Here is a 13,642-nt window from a genome sequence, read left to right on the forward strand (position 1 = left end):
TCCTGATAGATTTTTGCTATTTCGATGATCAATATTGTGTGTCACCTGGATTGTCTGTCCAGTATGAAGAATCTGCCACCATTTCCCATCACAATCCATATGCTGATGTTGGTTCTACAGCCATTAGTCTATTGAACTTTTACTGTCGATTCACATTTACTTCCATCTGCATTTACTCACACCACCCTGCAGCAGAACACACCAGATGAGCGGAGCTCACCACTACCACCATCTTTGTTGCTTTCTCGTGTCAGAAGTGGTCCACTGGGCTGAAAAAACCTGCACAGTCAACGACTACTGTGAGCTAAATATGCCTTCCACTGCTGAAATCAAAGAGTGAGGTTGTAACGGTGTGAGACAGAGCATGAAGGGACACCAGGCCGAAGATCAATCCAATGGGATTTATTGAGACAGGGAGCATATAACATAAAATATCAATAGTATCTCTTAGAGTCCACAATGAGTCCACACAAAGAGGGAAACAGTTCCGGGGGTGCCACTCGGTAATTCGACGCCAGGGAAAATATAAAATAATCCTGGGATGAGTTCAATGGATCCAACAGATGAGAGACATCACACCATTCCACGTTGCAGCTTTTAACTCTCCACACACTGGCACTAGGATCTCGCCTCAGCATAAGATCCTAGCCCCTGGCCCATCAACATCTAACTGCCTGGGCAAAACATGTATCTATTGTTCTGTGTCCTGGGATCCACCCCTCCATGGGGAAGGGCTCCCACCTACTTTTAACTATGTGGCTAATTTAAGAAGTTTCCAGAAGCTACACGCTTGTATTGGATAAGTCATTTGCTAAGGAGAACAAAGACAGACTCCCCCACTGGTTGTTGACCCAGGCCTGGTTACATTGCAGTCCAGGGACAAAGGCCGAGGGAGGGACACACTGTTACAGAGGTGACTAGGTAATTTGGTGCTCCCAGAAGACAAGCAGTATGGAGTTTTGGCTACATTCAGCCTTCATCAGGTGACAATTAGGGTTAGATGCAGCCAAAACACTTGAATTTTTATTCATTTTTCTTCCCAGTCACTGCCAGTGAGTGTCAGGTCTCTTCTGATATACGAATGCTGGGAGAGATAAGTCACTCAAGGGTAGCAGGAGGAAGTGGCTGCCGGGGACCTGCCTGTCCGACTAGTCTCCCATGTGTCACAGTTCCCAGCAGATTTTTCTCTGAAATACTGCAGCATCTGAGAGCCACTCATACCAGGCAGAGATCATACAACTAGTACCTAATACATGCTGCCCTCAGATTGGGCTACATGTGTCACCTGCTAGATTCCCTAAGTTTAAGAAGTAGGTCAAGAGAATTGACAGAACATGGCTGCTGAGTGCTTAATCTCTTGTGCATCACTAGCTCCAGAGAACTATTTTGCCTCTGAAAGACACATCATCCCAATTCACAAAGCTGAGAGACAGCCCTTGTGGTATAAAACACTCCACCACCGGCCTGGAGTAGTGTAGAGGTGGTCTCTAGAGTAATGACCCACCACTCACTATTTAGGGTTTAATGACCCACCACTCACTATTTAGGGTTGTGATGCATCATGCCGGGGATGACGACTACAAAATGTGGTTGGGCTTGAAAGTCTTATATTGGTAGTATTAGGGTGCTCAGGAAAAACTGTAAGACAGCTCTTAGTGCGTGTGTTGGGGGACACTCATTTGGCCTTGAGATGAAGGCATACAGGCACGTTTTTCTCACAAAGCAGTCTATTTGGTTTATTCAGACATCATAAACCGCACCGTAGGTCATGTTGCACATCACAGACCTAACACATAGTCCATAGTACTTTATAGTATCCGGCATTACTCGCTGTCACTAAACACGCCGGACTTCTCACTTCGTCCTGTTACCTTGGGTGACTGCATGCCGAACAGTTCATTACATATATCAACGGAACATAATAACACCGACGGTCTGTTCCAATGGCAGATACTTCTCTGCCGTTATTATAACCCCCTTTCCTGGAGTTACCTTCCTGGAGCTCCTGCTCCACACACTGACCTCCTGTCAGTCCTGGTTCCCAGGGAAGCTGCCGAACTGGGATCACCGTCCCGGAAAATGCCTTGCTCACCAGGCCACCTGACAGTTCCAGACCCTCAGACAGATGGTAGCTTCCCCAACGCAGTGCTGTCACAGACTCTGCCAGTCCATGGTCTCACACTGTGCTCTTCAGGAAGTGCATCCCCTCCTGGGACCTTCCAACACATAGACCTTTCAGGACCTTAGAACAACCATGTGTCCCAAACCCTGGTCACATTATGTAGCTGTAACCATCCCCATAGGTAGGTGGTGTGTGTGGTTAGTCAGTCCCGCCCAGCTCTCTGAGTAACCCTGTAAGCCCCCCTTATAAACTACACAAACACTTGTGGAACTACAAGTCCCAGAACAACAACATTTTGGGCTTACAGCGCAGACTTCCTCTGCAACACATACCAGCCATTTACAATAATGCAGGTCACTGTCTCACCATCACAGTTACGCCTCCACGTATCCTGAGGAGCACATACAGTGCCCCCTAGCTGTAACAGGGGTCACTGCCTCACAAAACACAAGGTTGACATCTGCAAGATCTATGCAGGCAAATACCGTCCGTCACGCTGAATCTCAACTCCCTTTGCTTTTATCTTGATGGCCAGCTTTCAACCATTTCTTGCTTATAACAAATATAGAAAATATAATGGATTTCTTCACAAAGTGGTTAGTTAAAACTTTGGGCTTTCAAGTAATAAATTCAATTGATAAGACAGATGATCGATATTTTACCTGACCAGCGGTGTCCAGCAGCTCCATAGTAACCGCTTCATCATCTATAGTTGTCTGATGGCGGTACGTAGACTCTGATGAGGAGAAAATGTTGTGAGTAACAGGCAGCTCCCAAGTATGAAGCCACAAGCAGAACATATATGTGACTCAGGGCATCATCTAATGACTCTTAGAACTACTCCACAAAAAATGGAGATCACCCTCCAATCACGGCACAAACACTGTACAAATGAGTGTGATTTACAGTATGTCTCTGCATCATCCATACTTATAAAGTGATCATGTATTGCAGATTATAGAAGATCAGTTCTCTAGTTGCTAAAAAGAAATCTTCGGTCAAACCTTGGCTTTAGTTGCGGACTGTGACTCCAGCATGATTTTATTACACAATGTTACTGGAAAAATCGATCTAATGTCCTGTCTCAATGGGACCAGCATGAAACCAAGTCATGCCATAATGATGTCACTAACCTGTCCAGGCTCCAGCTCTGGGCTTTGACTCTTCCTTTTCCTATGGCTGGCTCCCTTCATACTTGGGCACACTTGGTTAGCATGATAACCCGGCATGCTCTTCTGTTGTAATAATCCAAGGGTTTAGAAGGGTGGCTCAGGTTACTATCCATCAACTGCATATGCAGGTAGTAGTACACACTGCTGCGATATGTTTGCCCGGAGTTAACCACACTCGTCAATAGACTCTGCTTCAGCCAGGTGCCCGATCGTCTGTTCAGCTGCTCATAAGTGCTACTGAGCATCCAAATCCAGAAAAGAAACCCGCTGTTTCTATGTGCTGTCTACTCTAACGAGGTGCCTAAATGCCTAATCAACTCTCCTACTCGGGCGCACTACTCACACTCTAACAACACTCTAACAACAAGGTGACTGATTTCCAACTTTAGGCCGGGGTCACACTGGCGATTAAATCGGACGAATGCAATGCGATATAAAATCGCATTGCATTCGTCCCAATGTTATTCTATGGGGCAGCTCACATCTTGCGATTTTTTTCATGTTTTTTTTATGTCTATCCCTATTAATTATATGAGGGTTTGTGGGTAAAATTTTGGAGTTGTAGGGGTTCATTTAAGGGGTTAATTCGTTGTATTAAATTGCGGGGACTCCCTGCAGCCTCAGTGACGTCAGCGGGAGTCCCAGCAATTTAATACAACAAATTAACCCCTTAAATGAACCCCCTACAACTCCGAAATTTTACCCACAAGCCCTCATATAATTAATAGTGATAGACATAAAAAAAAACATGAAATGAAATGGTTAACTATAGGTAAACCATGTGTCATTTCATGTCGAGCAGGAGAATGATTATACAAAAGCCGGCTAATGTTTCAGCGGCTATTCTGCAATGAAGAACTGTATGAATTAGAAATATATACACTCACTGGCCACTTTATTAGGTACACCTGTCCAACTGTGTGTTAAGACTTAATTTCTAATCAGCCAATCACATGGCGGCAACTCAGTGCATTTAGGCATGTAGACATGGTCAAGACAATCTCCTGCAGTTCAAACCGAGCATCAGTATGGGGAAGAAAGGTGATTTGAGTGCCTTTGAACGTGGCATGATTGTTGGTGCCAGAAGGGCTGGTCTGAGAATTTCAGAAACTGCTGATCTACTGGGATTTTCACGCACAACCATCTCTAGGGTTTACAGAGAATGGTCCGAAAAAGAAAAAAAATCCAGTGAGCGGCAGTTCTGTGGCCGGAAATGCCATGTTGATGCCAGAGGTCAGAGAAGAATGGGCAGACTGGTTCGAGCTGATAGAAAGGCAACAGTGACTCAAATTGCCACCCGTTACAACCAAGGTAGGCAGAAGAGCATCTCTGAACGCACAGTGCGTCGAACTTTGAGGCAGATGGGCTACAGCAGCAGAAGACCACACTGGGTACCACTCCTCTCAGCTAAGAACAGGAAACTGAGGCTACAATTTGCACAAGCTCATCGAAATTGGACAGTAGAAGATTGGAAAAACGTTGCCTGGTCTGATGAGTCTCGATTTCTGCTGCGACATTCGGATGGTAGGGTCAGAATTTGGCGTAAACAACATGAAAGCATGGATCCATCCTGCCTTGTATCAACGGTTCAGGCTGGTGGTGGTGGTGTCATGGTGTGGGGAATTTTTTCTGGGCACTCTTTGGGCCCCTTGGTACCAATTGAGCATCGTTGCAACGCCACAGCCTACCTGAGTATTGTTGCTGACCATGTCCATCCCTTTATGACCACAATGTACCCAACATCTGATGGCTACTTTCAGCAGGATAATGCGCCATGTCATAAAGCTCGAATCATCTCAGATTGGTTTCTTGAACATGACAATGAGTTTACTGTACTCAAATGGCCTCCTCAGTCACCAGATCTCAATCCAATAGAGCATCTTTGGGATGTGGTGGAACGGGAGATTCGCATCAGGGATGTGCAGCCGACAAATCTGCGCCAACTGTGTGATGCCATCATGTCAATATGGTCCAAAATCTCTGAGGAATGCTTCCAGCACCTTGTTGAATCTCTGCCACGAAGAATTGAGGCAGTTCTGAAGGCAAAAGGGGGTCCAACCCCTTACTAGCATGGTGTACCTAATAAAGTGGCCAGTGAGTGTATATATAAATGTGTCTCTATGATATGTATAAAATATATATATATGTATTTAATGTGTCTAGAGCTATTTATTTGTTTGTGTGCGGAAACCTGTCATTAGGCTCCATTATATGTCCATTTTGCTATCCTGCGAGAAAATCTCGCCAGACAGATGTCAAAAGGATCCTTACATGCGATTAAAATCGCATCGATGAAGAGAAATCGCATCAATAACGGATCACTGGTTAAGATACCTTTGTGCAATTTCAGACCGTTAAAATCGGACCGTTTTCTTAATCGTTCTGTGTGACTCCAGCCTTACAGGTACATACGGATCATCCTGCTTCTACTGCAGCGCTGCATCAAAGCCTTCAGTCTGTGTGGTTTACTCTGACCTTAGCGAATCAACCTCCTTAGGGTTAGGACAAATGACCTCACAACAGAACTGTGCCCTGCCTTAACGAGATTAGCACAGTACCATGTCCTGCCTCAGTGAGATCAGTACAGTAGTATGTCGTGCCTCGATGACATCAGAAAAAAATCGTGTCCAGCCTAAATGACACCAGCGAAGTCATGTCCTGCCTCAATGAGAATAGCAAGTACCGTTTCCTGCCTCAATGTCATCAGCACAGAATCGTGTCCTGCCTCAATGTCATCAGCACAGAATCGTGTCCTGCCTCAATGTCATCAGCACAGAATCGTGTCCTGCCTCAATGTCATCAGCACAGAATCGTGTCCTGTCTCAATGTCATCAGCACAGAATTGTGTCCTGCCTCAATGTCATCAGCACAGAATCGTGTCCTGTCTCAATGTCATCAAAACAGAATCGTGTCCTGCCTCAATGTCATCAGCACAGAATCGTGTCCTGCCTCAATGTCATCAGCACAGAATCGTGTCCTGCCTCAATGTCATCAGCACAGAATCGTGTCCTGCCTCAATGTCATCAGCACAGAATCGTGTCCTGTCTCAATGACATCAGCACAGAATCGTGTCCTGCCTCAATGTCATCAGCACAGAATCGTGTCCTGCCTCAATGACATCAGCACAGAATCGTGTCCTGTCTCAATGTCATCAGCACAGAATCGTGTCCTGCCTCAATGTCATCAGCACAGAATCGTGTCCTGTCTCAATGACATCAGCACAGAATCGTGTCCTGCCTCAATGTTATCAGCACAGAATCGTGTCCTGCCTCAATGACATCAGCACAGAATCGTGTCCTGCCTCAATGTCATCAGCACAGAATCGTGTCCTGCCTCAATGTCATCAGCACAGAATCGTGTCCTGCCTCAATGTCATCAGCACAGAATCGTGTCCTGCCTCAATGTCATCAGCACAGAATCGTGTCCTGCCTCAATGACATCAGCACAGAATCGTGTCCTGTCTCAATGTCATCAGCACAGAATCGTGTCCTGCCTCAATGTCATCAGCACAGAATCGTGTCCTGTCTCAATGACATCAGCACAGAATCGTGTCCTGCCTCAATGTTATCAGCACAGAATCGTGTCCTGCCTCAATGACATCAGCACAGAATCGTGTCCTGCCTCAATGACATCAGCACAGAATCGTGTCCTGCCTCAATGTCATCAGCACAGAATCGTGTCCTGCCTCAATGTCATCAGCACAGAATCGTGTCCTGCCTCAATGTCATCAGCACAGAATCGTGTCCTGTCTCAATGACATCAGCACAGAATCGTGTCCTGCCTCAATGTCATCAGCACAGAATCGTGTCCTGTCTCAATGACATCAGCACAGAATCGTGTCCTGCCTCAATGACATCAGCACAGAATCGTGTCCTGCCTCAATGTCATCAGCACAGAATCGTGTCCTGCCTCAATGTCATCAGCACAGAATCGTGTCCTGCCTCAATGTCATCAGCACAGAATCGTGTCCTGCCTCAATGACATCAGCACAGAATCGTGTCCTGCCTCAATGTCATCAGCACAGAATCGTGTCCTGCCTCAATGTCATCAGCACAGAATCGTGTCCTGCCTCAATGTCATCAGCACAGAATCGTGTCCTGCCTCAATGTCATCAGCACAGAATCGTGTCCTGTCTCAATGACATCAGCACAGAATCGTGTCCTGCCTCAATGTCATCAGCACAGAATCGTGTCCTGTCTCAATGACATCAGCACAGAATCGTGTCCTGCCTCAATGACATCAGCACAGAATCGTGTCCTGCCTCAATGTCATCAGCACAGAATCGTGTCCTGCCTCAATGTCATCAGCACAGAATCGTGTCCTGCCTCAATGTCATCAGCACAGAATCGTGTCCTGCCTCAATGACATCAGCACAGAATCGTGTCCTGCCTCAATGTCATCAGCACAGAATCGTGTCCTGCCTCAATGTCATCAGCACAGAATCGTGTCCTGCCTCAATGACATCAGCACAGAATCGTGTCCTGCCTCAATGACATCAGCACAGAATCGTGTCCTGCCTCAATGTCATCAGCACAGAATCGTGTCCTGCCTCAATGTCATCAGCACAGAATCGTGTCCTGCCTCAATGACATCAGCACAGAATCGTGTCCTGTCTCAATGTCATCAGCACAGAATCGTGTCCTGCCTCAATGTCATCAGCACAGAATCGTGTCCTGCCTCAATGTCATCAGCACAGAATCGTGTCCTGCCTCAATGTCATCAGCACAGAATCGTGTCCTGTCTCAATGACATCAGCACAGAATCGTGTCCTGCCTCAATGACATCAGCACAGAATCGTGTCCTGTCTCAATGTCATCAGCACAGAATCGTGTCCTGCCTCAATGACATCAGCACAGAATCGTGTCCTGCCTCAATGTCATCAGCACAGAATCGTGTCCTGCCTCAATGTCATCAGCACAGAATCGTGTCCTGCCTCAATGTCATCAGCACAGAATTGTGTCCTGCCTCAATGACATCAGCACAGAATCGTGTCCTGCCTCAGTGAGATCAGTACAGTAGTATGTCGTGCCTCGATGACATCAGAACAAAATCGTGTCCAGCCTAAATGACACCAGCGAAGTCATGTCCTGCCTCAATGAGAATAGCAAGTACCGTTTCCTGCCTCAATGTCATCAGCACAGAATCGTGTCCTGCCTCAATGTCATCAGCACAGAATCGTGTCCTGCCTCAATGTCATCAGCACAGAATTGTGTCCTGCCTCAATGTCATCAGCACAGAATCGTGTCCTGCCTCAATGTCATCAGCACAGAATCGTGTCCTGCCTCAATGTCATGAGCTCAGAATCGTGTCCTGCCTCAATGTCATCAGCACAGAATCGTGTCCTGCCTCAATGTCATCAGCACAGAATCGTGTCCTGCCTCAATGTCATCAGCACAGAATCGTGTCCTGCCTCAATGTCATCAGCACAGAATCGTGTCCTGCCTCAATGTCATCAGCACAGAATCGTGTCCTGCCTCAATGTCATCAGCACAGAATCGTGTCCTGCCTCTATGTCATCAGCACAGAATCGTGTCCTGCCTCAATGTCATCAGCACAGAATCGTGTCCTGCCTCAATGTCATCAGCACAGAATCGTGTCCTGCCTCAATGTCATCAGCACAGAATCGTGTCCTGCCTCAATGTCATCAGCACAGAATCGTGTCCTGCCTCAATGTCATCAGCACAGAATCGTGTCCTGCCTCAATGTCATCAGCACAGAATCGTGTCCTGCCTCAATGTCATCAGCACAGAATCGTGTCCTGCCTCAATGTCATCAGCACAGAATCGTGTCCTGCCTCAATGTCATCAGCACAGAATCGTGTCCTGCCTCAATGTCATCAGCACAGAATCGTGTCCTGCCTCAATGACATCAGCACAGAATCGTGTCCTGCCTCAATGTCATCAGCACAGAATCGTGTCCTGCCTCAATGTCATCAGCACAGAATCGTGTCCTGCCTCAATGTCATGAGCTCAGAATCGTGTCCTGCCTCCATGTCATCAGCACAGAATCGTGTCCTGCCTCAATGTCATCAGCACAGAATCGTGTCCTGCCTCAATGTCATCAGCACAGAATCGTGTCCTGCCTCAATGTCATCAGCACAGAATCGTGTCCTGCCTCAATGTCATGAGCTCAGAATCGTGTCCTGCCTCAATGTCATCAGCAATCGTGTCCTGTCTCAATGTCATCAGCACAGAATCGTGTCCTGCCTCAATGTCATCAGCACAGAATCGTGTCCTGCCTCAATGTCATCAGCACAGAATCGTGTCCTGCCTCAATGACATCAGCACAGAATCGTGTCCTGCCTCAATGTCATCAGCACAGAATCGTGTCCTGCCTCAATGTCATCAGCACAGAATCGTGTCCTGCCTCAATGTCATCAGCACAGAATCGTGTCCTGCCTCAATGACATCAGCACAGAATCGTGTCCTGCCTCAATGACATCAGCACAGAATCGTGTCCTGCCTCAATGTCATCAGCACAGAATCGTGTCCTGCCTCAATGTTATCAGCACAGAATCGTGTCCTGCCTCAATGAGACCAGCAAAGAATCATGTCTTGCCACAATGACGTTAACACAGTTGTGTCCTGCCTCAATGTCATCAGCACAGAATCGTGTCCTGCCTCAATGACATCAGCACAGAATCGTGTCCTGCCTCAATGACATCAGCACAGAATCGTGTCCTGCCTCAATGTCATCAGCACAGAATCGTGTCCTGCCTCAATGTCATCAGCTCAGAATCGTGTCCTGCCTCAATGTCATCAGCAATCGTGTCCTGTCTCAATGTCATCAGCACAGAATCGTGTCCTGCCTCAATGTCATCAGCACAGAATCGTGTCCTGCCTCAATGTCATCAGCACAGAATCGTGTCCTGCCTCAATGACATCAGCACAGAATCGTGTCCTGCCTCAATGTCATCAGCACAGAATCGTGTCCTGCCTCAATGTCATCAGCACAAAATCGTGTCCTGCCTCAATGTCATCAGCACAGAATCGTGTCCTGCCTCAATGACATCAGCACAGAATCGTGTCCTGCCTCAATGACATCAGCACAGAATCGTGTCCTGCCTCAATGTCATCAGCACAGAATCGTGTCCTGCCTCAATGTTATCAGCACAGAATCGTGTCCTGCCTCAATGAGACCAGCAAAGAATCATGTCTTGCCACAATGACGTTAACACAGTTGTGTCCTGCCTCAATGTCATCAGCACAGAATCGTGTCCTGCCTCAATGACATCAGCACAGAATCGTGTCCTGCCTCAATGACATCAGCACAGAATCGTGTCCTGCCTCAATGTCATCAGCACAGAATCGTGTCCTGCCTCAATGTTATCAGCACAGAATCGTGTCACGCCTAAATGAGACCAGCAAAGAATCATGTCTTGCCACAATGACGTTAACACAGTTGTGTCCTGCCTCAATGTTATCAGCACAGAATCGTGTCCTGCCTCAATGTCATGAGCTCAGAATCGTGTCCTGCCTTAATGTCACCTGCACAGAATCGTGTCCTGCCTCAATGTCATCAGCACAGAATCGTGTCCTGCCTCAATGTCATCAGCACAGAATCGTGTCCTGCCTCAATGTCATGAGCTCAGAATCGTGTCCTGTCTCAATGTCATCAGCACAGAATTGTGTCCTGCCTCAATGTCATGAGCTCAGAATCGTGTCCTGCCTTAATGTCACCTGCACAGAATCGTGTCCTGCCTCAATGTCATCAGCACAGAATCGTGTCCTGCCTCAATGTCATCAGCACAGAATCGTGTCCTGCCTCAATGTCATCAGCACAGAATCGTGTCCTGCCTCAATGTCATCAGCACAGAATCGTGTCCTGCCTCAATGTCATCAGCACAGAATCGTGTCCTGCCTCAATGTCATCAGCACAGAATCGTGTCCTGCCTCAATGTCATGAGCTCAGAATGGTGTCCTGCCTTAATGTCACCTGCACAGAATCGTGTCCTGCCTCAATGTCATCAGCACAGAATCGTGTCCTGCCTCAATGTCATGAGTAGTGTTGAGCGATACCACCCGATACTGAAAAATATCGTATCGGAATGGATCGGCCAATCTAAAAAAGTATCGGGTATCGCTAATTCCGATCCCGGAAGTCCCATTCAAGTCAATGGAACAGAAATATCGGAATTAAAAAAAACCCTTTCTTTCCCTTTTGGTTAATTCTACATGGAGAAAAACAACTAATAATAATGTAGAATGTATTGTGGGAGGTGTAGGAGACATTAAAGCCATAGAGGTTTAGCCCAATCAAATGGAATTGCAGTATTTTTTTTTTTTTTTTTAAAGACGTTCGTAGTTACAAAGATATTGACTATGTTAAAGTCTTTAATTTTTTGTCAGATATGTATGTTTCACTACTTCCATGCTCTTCATCTTCTTTTTTACTTCTCCCACACTTTCTCCTTCATCATCTTCAGCAGCAGCAGTATCCTCTTCTTCTTCTTCTTTTATTCTTCTTCTTTTATTCTTCTTCATATTCTACTTCTTCATCTTCTTCCTATTCCTCTTCATCATATTCTTATTTGCGTCAGGCATTCCTGTAGCTGTTATCTATAAATGTTTGAAGATTACACCTTACGTTCAGCCTGTCACAAAAGATTTACAACAGGATTTGTCCGCGTTCAGTTTGGCCTGCAGCAGCAGGCCTTTTCCAGGGGCACCATGAGGAGGAACGGACTCACCCCCATACACTGCTTAGTCTTCTTCTGCTTATAAATTAGATAATATCATTTGCTCTGATTTTTAGTCTTATGCTTCATGTTCTTCTGCTTTTGGTTTTTATGCTTCTTGGTCTTCTGTCTCTTGTTGTTCTGCATCTTGGTGGTTGTCTTCCTGTTCTTTGTCCTCTTGGTCATCTTCTTCAGGGTCATCTTTTAGGTATTCTTCTGTGTGGTCTTCAGGGTCGTCGTCTTCAGGGTCATTGTCAGGGAGATCCAGAGTGAGAATCAAAAACCATTTCCACAAGCTTGAACTTGGAAAAGTAGCAGAAGGTACAAGAAGGCTGAGGAACTGCCGAGAACCAGCTGATGGTACTGGAACCCGGAGGGGCAGCAAAAGGAACAAGAGCCAATGGCACAACCGTGGACCAGCTGACGGTGCTGGAACACGGTTTCTAAGCAGGAGGTACCTGTGCTAAAAAGCACTACCAAGGACCAGCAGACGTTGCTGGAACTCGGAAACCATGAAGGAGGCACCTAGGCCAAAGGCTCTGCCGAGAACCAGCTGACGGTGCTGGAACCCGGATGGGTAGCAGAAGGTACCCATGAAAAACAAAGTTGCAAGGCCGCGAGCCGGCCGCAGTTACTGAAACCCACAGTCCTACAGGGAGTACTTGTCCTATTGGCACTATGGAACCAGCCTTTGTTACCAGAACCCGCAGCCCACATAGGAAGCACTGAAACTGCAGGCACCATAGACTCGGCTAACCCGACCGCAACACGACAGGACAACGTATCAGTGGCAAAGTGACGTCGACACTACCCAGAAACAGCAGACGTGCTGTAACCAGGCTGGGCAGGAGGGTGTACCCGTGCCAAAGACACTGCCGAGAACCAGCTGACGGTGCTGGAACCCGGAGGGGCAGCAAAAGGAACAAGAGCCAATGGCACAACCGTGGACCAGCTGACGGTGCTGGAACACGGTTTCTAAGCAGCAGGTACCTGTGCTAAAAAGCACTACCAAGGACCAGCAGACGTTGCTGGAACTCGGATACCATGAAGGAGGCACCTAATGATTTCCCCTGGCCTCCAACCACGGCAGTTGCTGCTCTGCAGAGTTGTCTGCACAATCCATACTTGTTCCTGAGTTACTGGGGCTCAGTCACATCAGTTGATCCCCTGATGTGTGTCCGGCAAGGTGTCCTGCTCTGTCCACATTCCCACAACTATTAATGGGAATGGGGACAGAGCAGGAGACATTGCGGGACACACCACAGGGGATCAACTGACGTGACTGAGCCCCAGTAACACAGGAACAAGTGTGGATTATGCAGACGGCACATCAGAGCAGCGACTGGCAGGGTTGGAGGCCAGGGAAAATACTAGAGACAGTACAGCCAGAGGCCTAAGTGGACCACGGTTAAAAGTCAGTAGTAGTGTGATGTTGGAGGCAGCAGGAGACTTTGCCATCCGCACAGCAGGGGAACAGCTGGCGTTACTGAACTCCACAGACACAGGAGCGAGTGTTTCTATCTGTGCGGACGGCACTTCCAAGCTACAACTGGCTGTGTTGAAGCCCAGGATCAATGCTTCACGCAGGCTGAGGCCTACTTGGAGCAAGTGGAAAATAACATGTACAGTAGTGTGATGTTGGAGGCAGCAGGAGACTTTGTCATCCGCACA

At 47.2% G+C, this 13,642-nt stretch overlaps 1 protein-coding gene across 1 annotated transcript in view; it reads right to left on the bottom strand.

The window, feature by feature from the left end:
- Positions 1 to 13,642, bottom strand: part of RERG (RAS like estrogen regulated growth inhibitor) — a 241,109-nt gene that overhangs the window by 58,965 nt on the left and 168,502 nt on the right. The window contains exon 4 of the mRNA XM_073564599.1: positions 2,785 to 2,858. Within this exon, the coding sequence (XP_073420700.1) occupies positions 2,785 to 2,858 (74 nt within the window). The remainder of the gene's footprint in view (positions 1 to 2,784; positions 2,859 to 13,642) is intronic.

The sequence above is a fragment of the Dendrobates tinctorius genome, unplaced genomic scaffold (genome assembly GCF_039654945.1).
Source record: "Dendrobates tinctorius isolate UK_male_01 unplaced genomic scaffold, ASM3965494v1 ptg000464l, whole genome shotgun sequence".
Lineage (NCBI taxonomy): Eukaryota > Metazoa > Chordata > Amphibia > Anura > Dendrobatidae > Dendrobates > Dendrobates tinctorius.